Source organism: Oenanthe melanoleuca, chromosome 5, assembly GCF_029582105.1.
Source record: "Oenanthe melanoleuca isolate GR-GAL-2019-014 chromosome 5, OMel1.0, whole genome shotgun sequence".
NCBI lineage: Eukaryota > Metazoa > Chordata > Aves > Passeriformes > Muscicapidae > Oenanthe > Oenanthe melanoleuca.
Window position 1 is genome coordinate 11,273,384 of NC_079339.1, and position 18,607 is coordinate 11,291,990.

At 41.2% G+C, this 18,607-nt stretch overlaps 2 protein-coding genes across 2 annotated transcripts; both read left to right on the top strand.

Moving 5' to 3' along the window:
* The first annotated feature begins 1,583 nt into the window (after positions 1-1,583).
* TMEM9B (TMEM9 domain family member B) lies at positions 1,584-11,121 on the top strand. The gene is made up of 5 exons (XM_056492859.1): positions 1,584-1,769; positions 4,650-4,741; positions 6,257-6,365; positions 7,245-7,379; positions 9,958-11,121. Exons 1-5 carry the CDS (start codon positions 1,686-1,688, stop codon positions 10,111-10,113), a joined length of 576 nt encoding a protein of 191 aa, XP_056348834.1. The 5' UTR covers positions 1,584-1,685; the 3' UTR covers positions 10,114-11,121.
* A 417-nt stretch (positions 11,122-11,538) lies between these two features.
* On the top strand, positions 11,539-15,906 carry ASCL3 (achaete-scute family bHLH transcription factor 3). The gene is made up of 2 exons (XM_056492861.1): positions 11,539-13,103; positions 15,043-15,906. Exon 2 carries the CDS (start codon positions 15,048-15,050, stop codon positions 15,585-15,587), a length of 540 nt encoding a protein of 179 aa, XP_056348836.1. The 5' UTR covers positions 11,539-13,103; positions 15,043-15,047; the 3' UTR covers positions 15,588-15,906.
* Positions 15,907-18,607: the final 2,701 nt, after the last annotated feature.

Consider the following 18,607-nt stretch of genomic DNA (forward strand, 5'->3'; position numbering starts at 1 on the left):
TAAACAGACAAATCGTTTGGCTAAGGCTGAAACCCGATGTACTCTTGTTACAGTCTGCTGGCAATTTTCCCCGAATTTTAAATAAAGGTGTTTTGTGTTTCCATAGCAACTCGAGCTCCTTTCCCGAGATGTCTGATGCACTGCTAGTATTACACAACCTATTGTATTAGCAAGGAGTGAAGAGAGCTGTTGAAAAGCTGGCTGAATCTAAAGGATTATGAAATTACAGCCACCAAGTGGGGGCTGGGGAGGGAGAGGGAAAACACAGCAAGCAGCTCTTGGCCATGTAGAATGGTTTGGGTTGGAAGGGACCTTAGGGATTCTCCTAGTACCAATGCCACTGCCATGGACAGGGACACCTTCCACTATCCCAGGCTGCTCAGAGCTCCATCCAGCCTGGCCTTGAACACTGCCAGGGATGGGGCATCCACAGCTTCTCTGAACAACCTGTGCCAGTCTCTCAACTCCTTCACAGCAAAGAATTTCTTCCTAATGTCTTATCTAAACCTCCTCTCAGTCTGAAGCCATTCCGTTTGTCCTGTCACTACCTGCTCCTGTCGAGAGTCCCTCTCCACTTTTTGTGCTGTCTCCCTTCTGGTGCAGGAATGGGTGCAAGAAGCAGAGAAGGTGTGGGAAGGAGGAGAAGGAATGAACTGGCTGAGTGACAGTGAAGGTGCCAGAGGAGCTGAGCCGAGCCCCAGCTGTTTCCCAGGCTGGTTCCAGCCCTGGCAGCCTCAGGCGGCTGTGGGGTCCCCACACAAGTAGGGAACACTCACAGATTGTTTCATCTGCCGGGTTTTAGGGACCACGGCTGGAAATGCTGCTTCTTACTGAGAGCAATGTCGCATTTGTCTTTACAGACAAGCTGCAGATCTGCTGGTAGATAAGGTTAGCAGTGAGAGATAAAAGAAACAATGGGAGGGATTCCACTGGTTGATGAATGGAGAGCGATATTTGCCTTACCAACAAACTGCAGGTTTGGTGATCAATGAAATTGGATATTGGAAGATGAAAGAAGCAACGGGGGAAAACTATGAATTCTATAAAAATTAAAAATCAAAAGGAAGGGTTATACATAGGTGTCAGGCGTTCTGGGAAGTCTGTGCCTCTCGAGTACCTCAGCCAATGGAGAAAGAGAGAGGGAAATGCGGCCGGGAAATTAGGATAAAAAGGGAGGCTGCACCTCCAAAAACTTTGGAGATCCCAAGGGAATGCCCCATGGCCTCTACCTTTATTCGGATAAAGCAAGAAGGACTCCCCTGTCTCCTTCTTGGACATAAATCTCTGGTGTTTGTGGATTAATTTTCCTGACAAGATTAAATACTAGAAAAGAAGTTCTCACTGTTAGCGTGGTCAGGCATTGCAATAGGTTGCTGAGGGAGGTGGCGGAGTCACCACCCCTAGAGACGTTCCAGGGGTTTCTGCAGCGGGCGCTGGTGATTTGGTTTAGTGGTTAAGGCGCCGCGTTGGTGCTTGGATGGATGATCTTGGAAGTCTCTTCCCACCCCGACGGCTCCACCTTTGCCGGAATGTTTGTGTGCCGGAACCATGGTGCGGCGCCGCCGTTCCCGCGCGGGCGGCGCCCCACGTGAGGGGCGGCCGGCGGAAGTGATGGCGGCGGGGGCCCGGCGGCGGCCCGGCGGCGAGCGGCGGCGGTGAGGCGGCACACGGCGGCGGGGCCCGAAATGGCGGCCCGCGGGGCGCGCCTCTGCTCGCTGCTGCTGCTGCTGCTGCTGGCCGCGCTGGCGGGGCTGGGCGCCGAGGCCAAGGTGAGCGGGGCGCGGGGCACGGTGGCGCTCGGTTCCCGCGGGTCGCTCCGCCTTCCCGGCCGGCTGTAGGGGGAGGCCGGGGCCGGTGTTTCCGTGCGGGCGCTGCCCTCGGTTCTCCCGCTCCCCTTTATTTAGCTCGTCCCCGCTGATGTCGCTCGGCTGCTGCTGCGAGGCTGCCGGGGCTGGGTGGGGCTGAGCGCCGCTCTTGGGCCTGCCGGGTTAATATTTGAGACTATTACCGCAGTACTCTGTGGTGGGCAGAGAACACCGTGTTCTCTATGTTATAAATGTGAAACAATGTCTCGATACTCAGAAAAATTTAGATTGCTTTATTTTATATAGACAGAGCAAGCAGTGCGCTGGGGATACATGGGGGCCACCGCCCACTCCACTCTTCCACCGAACTTGGTTTGCAGCTCCCTTTTTATAGTATGGTTTTCCTTGTAGTAATCAATAATTGTTATTTTTGTTATCATAATTCTGCAAGGTAAGCAGTGGTGGTCAAAGAAACTTCCAAACTTCCGTGGGACAGCTCTTGGGACAATTGGTCATGTAACCATCTGGTCTTGGTAGATAAAAAACAGAAGTGGGAGGTCTGATCTTTAGCAGATAGTTTGTGATTAATTGATTATACAAAGGCAGGAAATCTGATTCTGCAATAAAACCCTTTCAGACTACGGAAAACCCTTTTTTTTCTCTTACAAACTGGTATACACCATATTCATAACAGGGAGATTTAAACAGAGTGGGTTTAATCATATATTTCCCTTTATCTATGTCCATGTTCTTTTCTTATTTTAAGTATTCTGGTTTATACAAACTCCAAAACTTCTGTTAACATGGATCGTTTATCAGTTATCACATCTGTAATCAGAGCAGCCACGTTTGAATTTTGTCCAAATACATCTGAATTTCCTGCTTTTGAATGGTAATCAGCAGTTTGAGTTCTCTGTGGTGGGAGTGATTTGGTGTAGAGTGTGCAGTACCTGGGGTGTGTTTACACTGCTCTCCTGAGACCCCCTTGTATGGCATTAGTTGTGGGAGTTCTTTCTGACCCCCAGGTGCTCTAGAGGCACCAGACTCATGGAGCTCTTAGGCTCCTACTCTGAGCTCTCAGGCTCTTACTTGTTGGGTTATCTTAAATAAGCAAAGCAGCTAATAGTTCAAAAGGTTATTTATTACAAAGCACATCAGTCTCAACAGGCAATAGCAAAAGCAATGGCAAAAGCAGTAGCAATAAGCAAAAAGCTAGCAGCTCTGGCAAAAGCCAATAGCTGAAAGCTGAATGGCCAAAAAACCTGTGGCTAAAAGCAACAACTCTCCTAATACATAGTCTTATATAGCATTTTTCCAACAAGCTAAGATGCAAGCTCAGACCACTATTCATTAACCTATTAGAATTCTAGTTCTTAGTTCACCAGGTTACATATAACAGCACACAGAGAATCTATCTTGTTCTATCTAAGCAATATTCTTACTATAACTCTGTTATGTCTAAACACTGTCTACAGCTGTGGGCTTGGAGCCTCTACTGAGGATATCAGTATTTCTGCAACCTTCACTAGAACACACTCTGCTACTGTAGTATTTGAGGCCTTTCACTTACTAAAAACACTGCAGCTCCTACTAAACCTACTGACTTACTTCTACTTTATGTGTACATGGCTTTATGTATTTTAATCCATCCAAAGGCTTTAACTCAATCTCTCCACCTTGATTACTCCTTGAGGGATTCAGAGAATCCCTAACTCACTGACTCCAACACCCCTGCAGTGCAGAACCCCCCCAGCTCTGGTTCCCCAGCACAGGAGGGACACAGAGCTCTTGGAGCCACTCCAGAGGAGGCCATGAAAGTGATCACAGGACTGGAGCACCTCTCCTGTGACAAAAGGCTGAGGGAATGGGGATTGTTTAGTCTGGAGGAGAGGAGGCTCTGGGATGACCTAATTACTCTTACCTGAAATCCTCTCAGTACATGAAATCTGTAAGAGAGATGGAGGAGAAATCACATGTAATCACACGGGCATGGAGTATCAGGACAAAGTTTTACACTGAAAAAGGATGGGTTTAGATTGGAAATCAAGGAGAAAGTCTCTGTGAGGGTGGTGAGGCACTGGCACAGGTTGCCCAGAGCAGCTGTGGATGCCCTGACCCTGGCAGTATTCCAGGCCAGCTTGCATGGTGCTTTGAGCAGCCTGGTCTAGTGGAAGGTGTCCCTGCCTGTGGCAGTGGAGTTGGAACTGGATGAGCTTTAAGGTCCCTTGCAACCCATTTCTATGATTCTGTGCTAGTGCAGTCACCATTTTCCAGCTGACCTGTGCCCAGTCAGTTACTCTGACTTTGCTGAGTGTAAAAGCTCATTGCCAAAACTTGTTCACACATTCTTTTGTAATGCCGCTAGAAATTGCCTTGAACTTTGTTTATCCTTTTTCTCTTATTATTTGCTAAAATAAGCTTAGTATGCTTCCATTCCTTTTAAGCTCATTCACTGTATCTGTTAAGCAGCTGTCCCCATAAGCTGAATAATAATAATAATAAGTTGAGTAATCAACATCAGCAACTTCTGCATGTGTGGTTTTACTTAGAAAGAGGAATGAGCTTAAACTCCATTTTTTCCCCCAAGAATGTATTTCTCTCTCAAATAATAGTGTTACTTGACAAATTGCTGTACTTGCTTAGTGATTCTGAAGAGTTGTTCTTAAACTTGTAGGAAGTCCTGAGTAAGACTTGCAAGTAATTTATGTTCAAAGATACTTGCAAGTAATTTGTGTTAAATATTTCAAGTCTTATGTGAAGAGTGCTTTTTGTACCCCTAATAATATGAATGATATAATAATTTATGATAATTTGTTCTAAGCATGTTGTTTACTTCACTTTTAGAATTCTGAGGATGTCCGGTGCAAATGCATCTGCCCTCCTTACAAGGACCATTCAGGCCATATTTACAACAAAAATGTTTCACAGAAAGACTGGTGAGTGTGTGTGGCACATACAAAATGATAATAAATCTGAATAGTTAAAGACTTGTTCTGTAGTGATTGCATGTGACTCTTCTGTGGTGGTGCCAGGACAAAGCAGAGCATTTCCATAACTTACTGGTTCTTTTCTTTCAAAAGTACTCCAGAATTCAGCTCTAGCAAGGGACAAGACTTAAACCCTGTAGTTTTTGCCCTGTTTTCATTTGCTTGCTTGCATGTTTAAATGTTTGTTTAGACTTGTGAGTAGTAGAAGGGATGAAAATGGTGTATTTGGAATGGTGTAAAGGCCAGGGACTACAAACCTGGAACTGGACTTGGGAGTATTGTCTTTGCTTGTTCTACTCTTGAAAACCATCCCATCATTTAGGAACTGTTCTTTCTGGAGTTTGTGAGGTTCTAGTAGATTTTGCACTTTCTAGCAACTTGGAGAAGAAAAAATGCTGACATTAATATTTCTTATATTCTCAGTAACAGACTTCCTTCTGTACTTAACCAACATACAAGATTTCTACACTTGGGCAGTGTATTGCTACAAGCTTTCAGTCATAGGACCAGCAATTGCACAGGTTGTACCTGGCATGTATTTTGATTTTTGTAGCTTGAATGCTGCATTCTTCCACAGAGGAAAATGAAGTTCTGCTTTCACTTAAATGAGAAAGATAAATTCTCTGCTGCTGTCACTTTAGGCCTTTTGTTTCACTGCCTGCTGCTGGCTGTGCCCACTGAGGTAACCAGGAGAAAGGTGAAAGAGGATTCTGGTTCTGTCAGTGCTCTGCAGGCACCCTGGGGGTCTGAACTGTGAATAACAACCTGAGTCAGCAGAAAGATCAACATTATGTAACTTCCTGTTGGGAGCAGTTGTCTCATGGCAGCTGGATTTTAATGCTGTGCTACAGAGTGCCCTTAATATTGTTAACCACACTTTTCCACAGGGGACTGACTTACATTTAATAATCTTTTAAGTCAAATGCTTTTGCTGAAAGCTGAGTGCTCTTTATTCACTGTCTTGTTGCTTAGAGAAACAGCCCATCTGACTTCCTTTTTTTCCCCAATGTCTGTACCTTGTGGTGACAAGAAAAAGAAATTCAGTTCATGAATGTCAAAGAGAGGCAAATCTCCCTTCAGAGAGTGAAAGGATGGAATAAGGCTCTTTTGGGTATGGAGAAGAAAGAAGTGGAATTAGCCAAAATTTACTTTTATCCATGATGTCAGTGTCAAGTGATGCATTTGTGCTGGGTTAATATCCTTGTTCTGCTAACAGCTTTAGTACTGTCACTGGGAAATGAAGACATTGTATTGAGTTACAAAGATCTTAAAACTTGTTCAGCAGCTTGTCTGTATCTGAATTTCTCGTTTAAGTGACATAACTGTGGCAGAGTGATTCATTTGCACCTGTGGTTTAGAACAACTGAACTTAATTGAGCTGAGCTTCTCAGCTCCTGTAGCAGAGTGGAACAGCCCAGCTAAAGCCAGCTCAAAACTGACTGGGCAGTTTCTGTGTTTCCTCAGTGATTGTCTCCATGTGGTGGAGCCTATGCCTGTCCCTGGACCTGATGTAGAAGCTTATTGTTTACGATGTGAGTGCAAATATGAGGAGAGAAGCTCAGTCACAATCAAGGTAAGCAGTGTAATTCTGTTGGCATATATTAAAGACTTCAACTGTTTAGTAAATATGTCTATTGTCTTTTAGAGAAGTGCTATTTTTAAAAGGAAAACTATTCTAAGGCAGTCTAAAATGTAGCTTTTTTTGTAGTAGTTGCTCACAATCTTGAGCAGTAACAATAGCATCAAACTTCAGCTGAAGAAGTGAACCTAAGATCCTTTATTGAAGATCTGTTTTTGAGATCAGACTTTACACCTTGCTAAAATTCTGAGTGTTCTAAGACATTTTGTCAAGCTTTGGGCTTTGTTTTCCTTATTATTTCAGAGGGCCTCTCATTATACAGCTGCCTTTCTTTCTTACTGTAAATTTTCTTTATCCATATTTGTTCTAACAGGTGTTTTCTGTGCTCTTCACATTCTTATCCCATTGGAGCCATTGAGGCCTGGACTGCTGTGAATGGACTGCAGCATGTCTTTCAGTTTTGGCAACACAGACTACTTTGTTTCGGGCTTCTAGAAGTTTAGTGTTTTGTTTTGCATTCCCTTTTTGCTTGGTGACTGAATGCAGGTCTGTGCTAGACAATGGGTGATGCCCCAGATTTGTCACCTGTTTAATGGCCAGGCTGAACAGTTGTCTTGGTGGAAGTGAGAGTTATAACACTGAATTGTTTTAAGAGGTATAGCCTAAGATTCTTTGCAAGGTCTCACTGTTTCAAGCTGCTGTAAACCCTTTTGATACCATGTTTAGTTTTCCTTTCTTTCTGGTTTTAAATCATCTGGTGACACTACCAAAGATCAAACTTTGCCTGTACTCATCTTTTGGTCCTTGCTGCCTGTTGTGAGACTAGGGGGAAAGTGTCACAATCTTGGCATAAACTGTGCTTGCATTGTATAGGTGACAATCATCATATACCTGTCCATTTTGGGCCTCCTTCTTCTGTACATGGTTTACCTTACCCTGGTGGAACCTATCCTGAAGAGGCGCCTCCTTGGACATTCACAGCTCATACAAAGTGATGAAGACATTGGGGTGAGTTCACCAGTCTTTGTGCACTTGGTTAGCATGAAGGTTGGGATGGTTGGTTGATAAATAATGATTTGGGGTGAGCAGCCTTTTTTTGCCAGACAGGCAATGTAAATGCTTTTCCTTCTGGGAGAGGAAAAGAAAGCTGTGTGATGACTTCTGTGAAGCCACTCTTTCATTTTTCACTGGGCTGGAAAGTAGTAAAGTGAGAACTGCTTCAGTTATACCAGCTCCAGGCACAGATTGTTTTCACAGACAAGAAAAAGTGTAGGAATGAGGTAAGAATACACAGAAGTACAACTTTTTTTTTTAATAGTTAATGATCCAGTCTTGCCAGTGATCATTTTTATGGGAAGCGCTCACTTCTAAGATTGCTCTCTACAAAAATAAAGTATGGGGGTTGCATCTTCTGTTGCTCCAGTTTGGGTTTCTTGATGCTAAAACTTCAAGAAGAAATTGCTATAATGAAGCAGCCAGAAATCAGAATGTGACAGTATATTCCAACAGGTCAGAAGAGCTTTTTTTGGGAGAAGAAGGGGAGTAGTCCAGTAGTGACACAGGTCCCTGTCGTTGCTGACCTTTCCAATTTCTAGCACTGGGTCACAATCCCATACTTTTGTTGTGAAGTTAAGGTACATAAAGCATAGCTGATAAAAACTATTATATAGAAAAAATGCTTATTTTTGAATACTTAATTATGCCCTTAGAAAACAGAAACACCTTTTTAAGTGAAGATGGCTGATGATTGCCCCACTGTTTCTGAACTTCCCCGTGTATTACATGTAGAAATATTTCAACTGTCTTTGTATTGACATAAGATTTTTCCAGTCACTTCCAAGAGGATTTTGAGTTGAGGGTTTGTTTGTTTGTTTGTTTGTTTGGTTTGGTTTGCTTGTTTTTGTTGTTGTTGTTTTGAATGGAAATATTTGAATGACTCTTCCTCTGTATGTGTACTTATAGCAAGTTGGGCAGCTCCTTAATTAACTCCTGCATTAAGTGAGCTTGTGCTATATGCTGTATCTCAGACAAATTTACAGCTTAGGTAAATTATCATAATGCCTCCAAATGTGAGTTAGTCTTTTGATTGTAGATGGGAGAAGTGAAATAAGTCCCATGGCAGAGGTCAGGTTAACTGTGGAATGAATTTACCTCAAAGTCTGGATCTATCTTAACCATCTTATGTTTTGCTGTAGCTGTTCTAGAACATAACATAATTTAAGGTCCCTTATGAATTATCCCTGTTCTTGCCTTCCCTCTTGCAAGTTCTTGAGATATTCTTGTCACACTTCAAAAATGCCATGTCTGTGGATTTTGTGGCTGAATTTCAAGGCAGTGTGTTCGCTCTTTCTTGTTGCCCATTGGTGACAGTGGCAACTGATGAATGTAAGCCACTTCCTTAATCCTATTTCCTCTGAAATTCTTTTTTCCCCTTACACAGTATTTAGCGTTGGAGCTGAGAATCTAGTTTGCTAGGAAGGCCAGTACCATCTAGACTGCTCTGTGTTCTCCCACCATGTGTTTTACAGTAGCAAACCATGTGTTGCTATTACGATTTATTTTTCCCCCCTGTGAATGAAGTGACCTGTCTCCTGTTAAGTGCCCATTCTAGATGTATCCAATTGTTTAACTATTTATGGTGAGATGGTAGCTCTTTTTGTGTCTTGTTCTCTCTGAGCATATTTTTTTAAATGCTCATTGTGGCTTTGGGACTTAGAGCAGTTATAATTTGTGATAGTCTGTGTATAGCTGACAGTTGTCATTGAGCTGCTCTGCACAGTTGTATCACAAATAAAGTATCCACTAAATGTCTTCAAAAGTGTTCTGGAAAAAAAAAAGGTGAAATGCAGGGATACAAAAAGACAGTTATTTAATGTAGGACATAATTATGTTATTTTTCGTTATGCATTGTATGTAAGATGCTTGCTAGTGTAGCTTTAGCAGCAAGACTTTGTCCAAATAGTTTAATAGCCAAATAAGAAGTTCAGTTCCATGTCTTAGTGTTTATAACTTGGCCATATTTGCTAGCAGAAAATAAAGCCTTGCAGGTACTGTTGGAAAACAGAGTAAACATTAAACAAGCACTCAGTTCTTGTTGAGCTCTGTTACTTTAACAGCTGTATTGACACTGTGCTTTCAGACAGCTCAGCACAATAGGCTTAGTTTGGTAAACACCAGAGTGTGTTGGTTTGATATAGAAACTGTGTGTGAGCATCCTGAACTGCCTGGCAGGAGATGGCCGGGAGCTGGCAGGGAACTGACCCTAATCAGCTGTGGAGTGCATTCACCACAGTGATGGGTGCCTGGGTCTGCTCTGAGCTGCAAAAGGATGCAAGGCTGATCTGATCCTGCAGCTCACCGTGTGTCTCTGCAGCAGGTAATTGACAGTACAATGGAGTGTGGTGTGTTTGGGAAATCTGTGGAAGCTCCTGTGAACGAGAAATTGAAGTTCCAACAATTCCAAGACTTGCTTGGTCGTTGTTATGTTGGAGCCTTGAAAAAAGACAAAGCCGCAGCAGCACTAAGAGCACAGCACAGCAGCCTTGTAGCTGGAGCTGTGAGGTGTGACGGTGTTCTCCCCTTGCAGGACCACCAGCCTTTCGCCAACGCGCACGACGTGCTGGCGCGCTCGCGGAGCCGCGCCAACGTGCTGAACAAGGTGGAGTACGCCCAGCAGCGCTGGAAGCTCCAGGTGCAGGAGCAGCGCAAGTCCGTCTTCGACCGGCACGTCGTGCTGAGCTGAGCGGAGCGGAGCGGCTCGGGGCTCCAGGCCTGGGGACTAGGGGAAAGAGCTGGCACAAGTCTTCCTAATCCTGCCAATTCAGAAGTTTTCTTGAATGATTTGTTATTGATTTAAAAAAAACCCCCCACAAATTAAAGAAGGATTTGGACTTTGAAGGAATGTACTGGAGCGGAAGCAGTTTAAACAGATTAGTTAACCAAAAGCTTAAATCTTTATGTTTTCAAATGGCTTTTACTAACAAAACTGAAAAGGAAACAAACCCTAAGATATCTTGGGTTGCCACTGTGGTACATTATTTACAGTTGTGACTTTATGGTGGTTTTTAACTATATATTTCTCTCTACTATTTATGTGGTTAAAAATACCTGGGAACACAGTAATTACTTACAACTCACTAATCACTTTATGTAAAGTCCTTTTGTAAATATACTTGGATTTTCTGCTGATTGATGCTAGGTACTGGAAAATCAAAGTCTTGCAATATAGTTTTGGTCTCAGAGAATGAAATCCTGCTGGCTGTGTTCATCATTTGGTTTCTTGCACTCCTTTCAAGATGCTTGTATGGCAAGTGATGTCTGCAGACTTAAGGCAAAATATAAGTGGACACTGACTCCTGGAACTGCATATTTCAAGTACTGTGATGTAGATAAATTCAAATGCAGTGCACATTCAAGACAGTGTTGACATTTTGTTCTATTTTGCTTTAATAGCTTAATATATTGTAGTTGTATGATAGCTCTTAAATTTTTTTCCCTTTCTTTTCATGGGTAAAGTCTCAGGAGTTAGTATATGATGAAATATTTATTATAAAATCTTCCTGCATTTGTCTGGATTGATGGTGTAAGGCACATACTTTCTCTAGCACCTGTCATCTTGGAAGTTAGTTGTATTTTTTTATCTGTGACTCTGTACTCATCTCTCTTCAGAGGTTATACAGTTGCTAGATGACTAACTTTCATATATCCCCTTTGGAATGTAACAATTAAAGATAAAACTGATTTTTGAAAAATGGATCTGCATTATCAGTTTGTCATCATTTTTTCTCCCTCATTATGCTGCATGTAAATTCCATCTATAAAAGTACTCCTCTGAAAAGGCTTCAGAGTTGAAATATGCACTTGTTCAGTGATTAGGTGAAGAAAGGCTCATCAAATTGTTAATGGAAAGAAGTTTTTAATCCATGACTCAGACATAGCTGTGCATATGTAGTTGCATTATTGTGTGACAGTTTTCAGTTCTGCTGTGGAAGGAGGTGGTACATGGAAGAATAGTCTGTTTCTGAGAGCAGTTTTGGCTTGCTTAGTCCATGCATGGGGGAAAGACAGATACAGAGCTTGATTTTCATGTCAGTCCTGTAGACTTCCAAAACTGAGTTAACCTGGAGTCATTTAAATCAGGTGGTGAATTGGTGGATTCACAGGATTCCTGCTTTAAATGAAAAAAAAAAAAAAATTGCACAAAGATTGACAGGTCAAGAAAAATAAATTCAGGCTCAGGTTCAGTTTTTGTGTTCAACGTTGTCCCAATGAGTGGGAAGTTGTTCAGCTGGTGCTGTTTGGTTACTGGTTATGACACTGGTTGGTGTACTTAGGGTCCACTGAAGAAAAAGAATGCAACCTGTTTGTGGAATGCAAGCCTTGATTGTTGAATATCTCCCTGTCTGCCAGTCCTGGGAATTGTTCTACACTGTGGCTGCCTTTCCTGCAAGGCCTGACCCTGGTGTGGGAAGGAGGATGTTGGATGCAGCACAGTGGCCCACATAGGGGCAGCAGGAGGTGAAGCTTTCTTTCCTTGATGGGGGACAGTCACAAGAAGCAGGACTGAATGTATGTACATCTTTTGCTAGTAAAAGTATTTCTGATCTTACAGTGTCTTACAGTTTTAAGCTAAACTGGTTTGGGTTTGGATTTTTTGGTGTGGTTATACTTTTATAGCTAGAAGGGCCAAACCATGAGAGAGTCTTAAGTGTCAATCCTGTAAAATGTGGGAATTTTGAGGATAGGTGTCCTGTTTTCTTGCACCTGTACAATTGGACAGCTATATACAGAGGTATGTAGCATCTATGTACATGTATACATTGCATCATAGATAACATACTGTTTCTCTTTTTTGGCAAAACAATGTTGCTACTGTTGGCTCACTGTTTTCAAATCTTCTTATATATATTCACCTTTTATATGATGTTACACTGAACACTAAAAGAATTTCCCAAAATTACAGGTATAATGATTAAATGTAAAGTCATTAAGCTATGTGTCCTCACCTGTACTGGAGACAAATCCATCATAAATTTCTAAATGGATGCTGTTTTTCTGTGTTTAAAATGAAGCTGTGGAAATTAGTTTGCTTATGCCTTGATGGTGAATGTTTACCTAAATTGTAGTAAATTGGTATATTTAGACATTAGAGTACAAAAATGCCAATAAATGAAAATACTGCTTTGTATTTTTATTACTATACTGTAGTAGTCTGCAACAGAAGACAAACAGGAAGTGTGCAAACCACATTCCTGATTACTTTTTCAGGTAATCTGGATGTGTTCAATAGCAGTTTCAAAATTTCTAGCCCTTAATGCCAAGTTTTGTTGCCATCATAGCTGTGGTGTGGGTGGAAAAGCCCAACCAGAAATGAGCAGATCTAACTGTAAGCTACTTTGCATGTTGTCAATTGACTATAAATTGCAGCAGTCATTGACTCAGTGGAACAAGCTACATAATTCAGGTAAGAGACTTGCATGTTGCTGTATCTAGCCACAGATCTTCACTGAATATCAATGTTCTTGTAAATCACTTTTACCAACCATTTACTAGCAGTGTTTTCATAGCTTTTTAATGAATCCTGTTTAATGTGATCTCTTATTTAATAAGGTGTAAGAAAAATGGAACATTAACTTCTTGTTCTTTTTAATATCATACAGATATTTTCAGGTATTCATCACTCGTAAGACAGCAAGTCTTATTTCCCTGGGTTTTACTTTTATCTGAAGATTGGTGAGTCTAAACAGGAAAATGTTCCTAACATTTGCATTTTGCACTTTGCAGGTATTGAGGCAGCAGGTAACTTGTATATAACATTGTTACACAGCAGAAGTGTCAGATACTGCAAGTGTCTCTTCTTGAGGGGTTATGTTGGTTTTGGTTTCTTGCTCTGGAGTGATGTTGTGCCGTGATTTCTTTTTTGCTATGTAGCAGACTTTTCTTCCTCAGTGTTTTTAAGTTGTTAGCAGCAGGAAGTTTTTAGGCAATAACACAACTTGTATAAGTAGAAAAGGAAAAGTTTTCTACTATTTTCAATTTATTCACCTCTGAATTTTTTGCATGTATATTAATGTGAAATGGATGTGTGTTCATGTGTTAAGCCTACCTACAGAAGTACCTGTTTAAGATGCATGGGACTCCCACTCATGCCTAACAGCTATAAATGAATTCTTCACTCACAGGATTTCTGTTGTGAAATCTACTTGCATTAGAAAAACAGACAACTCTTCATTTTCATAGAATATGTTGTGAAAACAGGTCCGTACCAAGTAAATATTCTCTGTATAAATGTGGCAGGTGTGAAGTCATTAGAAAACATCACATTATCCTCATATCCTTGTGAAGGATTTGTGTTATGGAAGTGTGATTGGAACACTTGAAGCTTTGCCAGATTTCTGTGAGTGTGGAATCCAGCAGTTTCTGGTAACCTAGTTTAATGTTCAGGTATGGTTCCCATTTTAGAGCATGCAATAGAACCTAAATGCTTTAGACAGCAATGTATGGATGTACAAGTGGATGATAAGAGCATTTCTGGATCAATTTTGTGTAGGCAAGTACTGGTTGCAATCTCTGAGGGTGGCTCACAGTGATTCTTTAAAAATTAACTGGTTATTTCAATGTATTTAAAGAAGCTATTAGGTAACACTCAGCACTTAGGCTGATGTTTAGCTGTTTGAAGGATATTGGGAAGGCACTATAATGCAGTTCCTTATAAACCACTGCAAGAGAATCTTTGTAATAAACATATCAGGGGGATTTGAGTAGTTACACCTACTGTAATGCTGCTCTGAAGAGAGGGAGTGAGGGTAGGCCAGTCTGACTTAAAGGTTTCCATCAGGGCCCCAACAACTGTGTGCCATCCCTTCTTTGTATTACTAGAATGTGGGTTTTTCCTTTAATAAATTGTCTATTTCATAACCCTCTAGCAGTAGGATTATTTTTAGTATTTCATGTCTGTGTTTAATCTGCAGGTGAGTGGAGAAGGAATGTGAGGACCCAAGGAGATGCTAGATAGAGTAGAAATTCTCTCATCTCTGAACTTCTTGTAAATCTTTGTATGAGGGGATGTAATACTTGACAGACGTGGAATAAGATTGAGATCCATTCTCTGCACAAGTTTTCTCTTCTGTTAAGATGATATATTGAATGTGACATCAAATGAATAGAGAAAAATAATTTGTCTTTGAAGGCTCTTTGGTACGAATAAGGTGTTTTTTAGTGGAATTGTAAATTTAGTTTTTTTCAGGGAGAGGAAGTGGGTGGGGAGAATGTGTCAGATATTGGTCTGCTTTATTTGTCTGTAGACATGTAAGTTTTGGTAGATTTGGAGCAAGCTAGACAAGCTAGACCTATGTGGGAAACATAAGCAGAGTCTCTTAATTTCTAAAGCTGAGGTGGAAGGAGACTGCTTAGGAAACTAGTGGCTTTATAATAATATCTGTTGTGTATTAATTTAATCAGTGTGACTGACTTGGCGCATTTCTTGTTCTTTGCAAATGAGATGTTGTCTTGTTCTACCTTATCTTCCAGCATCATTCTGAAATATCACAAATGCATTAAAAAAATCTCTTCTGGAAAATGTCAGCAAGGCCAAGTGTTGGTAAGTCCAGGTGAGTTTTTTATAGTGTTCAGTATGACTGGTTGAAAGTATTCTGTAATTATGTGTTTGCAGGCTAAATGCAGAACCTGATGGATGGCAAAAGCTACTGTAACCTCATCTGTGCTGAGGCTCAGCACATACAGCTGGCAAGGCCTTTCTGTGCAGACCCCCTGGTCACGTTTCACGTGTACCCAGAAACAGCAAACCAGGTCCCTTTGTCCGAAGATCTGTCATTCCTTCCGTTCGTGTCGGAGCATCTCATCACCGAGACCCTCTACACTGAGCCCTGCCCCTTTCCCTACCAAATGCCCCATTCCAGTCTCCACAAGAGTGAGTACTCCTATGGGTCAGCTTTCATCAGGAAGAGGAATGAGAGGGAAAGGCAGCGTGTTAAGTGTGTCAATGAAGGCTATGCCAAGCTGAGGCACCACCTGCCCAAGGAGTACCTGGAGAAACGGCTCAGCAAAGTGGAGACCCTCCGTGCTGCTATAAAATACATCAGGGACCTGCAGTCTGTGCTGTGCACCGACTCTGTGGTGGCAGGAAAAGGTGTCATGGAGCCAAACCAGGCACCCAAAGCCACTAACAAACAAACCCAGTTCTTGAAGGCGATCTGAAGTGTTCCGAAGTTATCCTGTCTGGGAATGTAGTAGCTGCTGTGTTAATGACGTGTGTGTTCCTGGCACTTCTTAGGAGCAGATCATGGCACACGTCAGTATCAGCCCACACAAGAGCTGTAACGTTGCAGATAGTAACTCCACTTGGGTGTGAGAGACAACTGGGAAAATCTCAGCTGAATGACCTAAGTTAATTCATGAAAATCAGAACGCATTTCTAAATCTGTCACCAAGCTAAAAATGTAATACCTATATGTGTGCAGTAACTGTATGTATCATCAAAACCTGCATGCTTTAAAATAAAATCTTTCTACTTATGTGACTGAGATTCTTCTTCTTTTCTGTAATGTTATTGGTTTGCTCACACACGCACTTTCTTAAAATATTCAGCCTAATTGCCAGTGTTTCTTTTAAAATGCCTATTTAAAGGTTCCAAGGAGTGTTGTTAGATGCCAAAAGAAAGGATAATTCAGTTTAAAATGGAGAAAAATAGAGTAGGGTAGGAGCTCTCTGAAACATAGTTACTGAACACAGGAAGAGCATAAAGTTTTGTGAGTGCTGTTCCATCATTTTTTTTATTAGTGAATATTTTAATCACATTGAAAACTTCTGACATTGCATTGTTTCTGCTGAAAATTGTATTCTTGTATAGATGTCAGTGCCCTTAGAAATTACTAGGACTGCTTACATAATACACAGTATAAGGAGGGCCGGCAAGGTTTTGGCCATTGGCATAAAAATAATCCTGCAATAGAAATTTTTTGGGACTTTTGACTGATAATGGTTGAGTTATGGAGTGGTCTTCCCCAATCTTCCTGTGTGTTCCTTTGTGCTGCTGATGGTTTCAGTTAAGTGTTATAAAATAGAATTGTGTGAAGATGATGAAGAGAGTTTAGCTCATAACCGATCAAGTGTCTTGACATTTACTCTGTGTAAGGGAATCATTGATACTAAATAATTCTGCTGACAGAATGAGAGCATGTAGAAAATGTACAAAAGATGGTTATAGACTTCCCAAGTGATGTATCCTCCCTAACTGCCGTCCTCCCACCCTGTTACATTGTTTTTATAGCAGTGAATTGAAACATAATGTTATGAAACATGAAAAAAGGCAATTAAGTATTCCAAGCACCTTATCCCCTGCATACAAAACCAACCAAACGAAAAATCAACAACTGTTAAGACTTTGTCTTTTAAGGAGGATGTGAAAATTAGGGATCTCAGCAGAGGTTAACAGGTAGATTTCTGCATTATAATATGACATTTTTTTAAAGGTATTTTGTAAGAGAGGGGTAGAATTCATTAAGCCTTCCCCCTTACTGTGAAAGGAGAAAGTTGTAAATTATTTGACCTTGGTTTGTGTCAGCTTCAGCCTTTCTGTGCACATTTCAAACGTATTTATTTGTCACACCCTGTGGTGGTAAGCTTTTTGAAATTTTCCTGAATCTAAACTGTAACTTTGATGCTGTTTTTTTGCCCTGCAATCATAGGCAGAAGCCTAGAGGATGCTGAGTTCTCTTAAAATGCCTTCCCTGCCCTTGCAGTCCTGCAGGGGAGTAGATCCACGGGGAGTTGAAAATTGAGCAAATGTGTGGCAGTCAAATGAAGTCCTCTCTGAAGTCATGTTCTGCTGGGTTTTAACCAGTAAGGTCAGGATGTCCAATCCTGGGAGTATCAGCTGTGGCAACCTCCATAGCAACTGAGAAACACTGTCAGCAAAAGGCTCCCTCTGTCCAACTGGCAAAAGGGTGAGATTTCTGCATTCAGACAACATCCAAATTGACTGGGTGTATTGTTACCAATAGCTGGTAAGTCTAAAATACTGCTGTGCCAAAGTACTTGGAGTTATCTAGAAAAAGCAGCATAATTGCCTTTGTCAATGCACTGTTTTGTGTAGAAACAGGGGTCCCTACTCTGAGCTGAATGGTGTTAAAATGTGCTTCAATGTAGAAGTGATAATTGCCTTTCTTTGCAAAGTATTACTGATTCCATTTTGTTTTGCTTTATAACAGGAGTTTGTGCAGTCGTGAAATAAGTGGATATATTGTGCTGATTTTCTGACTTAAATATGAATTTTGCAGCAGTTAATCCACTCTTCTTGCTGGGCTTGCTGTGCTAGTTTTATGAAATTATGCATCTATCTGGGAGTCTCCATAAAAAAGGCTTCCAGGTCATATATCTTAGATAAGAGACGAAATATCATCTAAACGTGAGTGCTTAAACTGCATTTTGTAAAATAAATTAGGCACTTAAATTTTAGAGGTTGTTGAATTTCCATGCAAATTTTATCCTAAGTGTTTCTAAGCAATATTTAAAAAGAAAAGAAAATAATGGAAGCTTGTCTACTACATCTTTTGAAATTACCAGAGATAGCATCACATCATTGATCTTACTGTGACAGCCTCTGAATAGTTATCACTTGTCACATCTGAGCATCTCATTCTTTCTCATTGCAAACCATAATCCTACTGTTAATAAAACATGACAGGACAGCTGAAAGATCAAAATATTTCCTCTTAATGCATCACTATAAATAAATAACAGGGAAACGTAATCTAACATCAAGTTCAAAATCTGTCACGTTTACTCAGCTTGTCAACTTCAGCTGTAATTTCTGTCTCAGCTTGTAACACAGGGAAGGTTTGGCTGAGTCTGTGTACAAGAAAGCTTTAAAGGAGGAATGTAGGTATAAGAAAAGACAGCTGGGTGCTACAGAGGGAAACAAATGTTGGAGGGAATTGAAAGTTATTATTTTCCTGGGGATTTCCTTGGGTGTTTCTGCTCTCTTTCCAGTTTAGACTTGGGTGAAGATCACTGAAGTCAGTGATGTGGGCTCATCTGGCCAAATGCTACTTTGAATATTTTGAATTCAGTGTTTTTAAACAAAAATAAGCAATTAATCAAAATGTCTGGGTTCTTGAGGTGCACTAAACAGCAGTTGCTTGTGTTAGAAATGCCAGTACATTGTCTCTTTTCTTCCAACAGATCACAGCTGAGTCCTGCAGGCAGCAGCTTTTCCA

What these genes read in the sequence shown, in the direction of transcription:
- TMEM9B (XM_056492859.1), top strand. Translation starts at nt 1,686, where the DNA reads ATGGCGGCCCGCGGGGCGCGCCTCTGCTCGCTGCTGCTGCTGCTGCTG. An exon ending in GGCTGGGCGCCGAGGCCAAG is followed by an intron (nt 1,770 to 4,649) that starts GTGAGCGGGGCG and finishes CTTCACTTTTAG; the next exon opens with AATTCTGAGGATGTCCGGTG. An exon ending in GAAGCTCAGTCACAATCAAG is followed by an intron (nt 6,366 to 7,244) that starts GTAAGCAGTGTA and finishes TGCATTGTATAG; the next exon opens with GTGACAATCATCATATACCT.
- ASCL3 (XM_056492861.1), top strand. Translation starts at nt 15,048, where the DNA reads ATGCAGAACCTGATGGATGGCAAAAGCTACTGTAACCTCATCTGTGCT.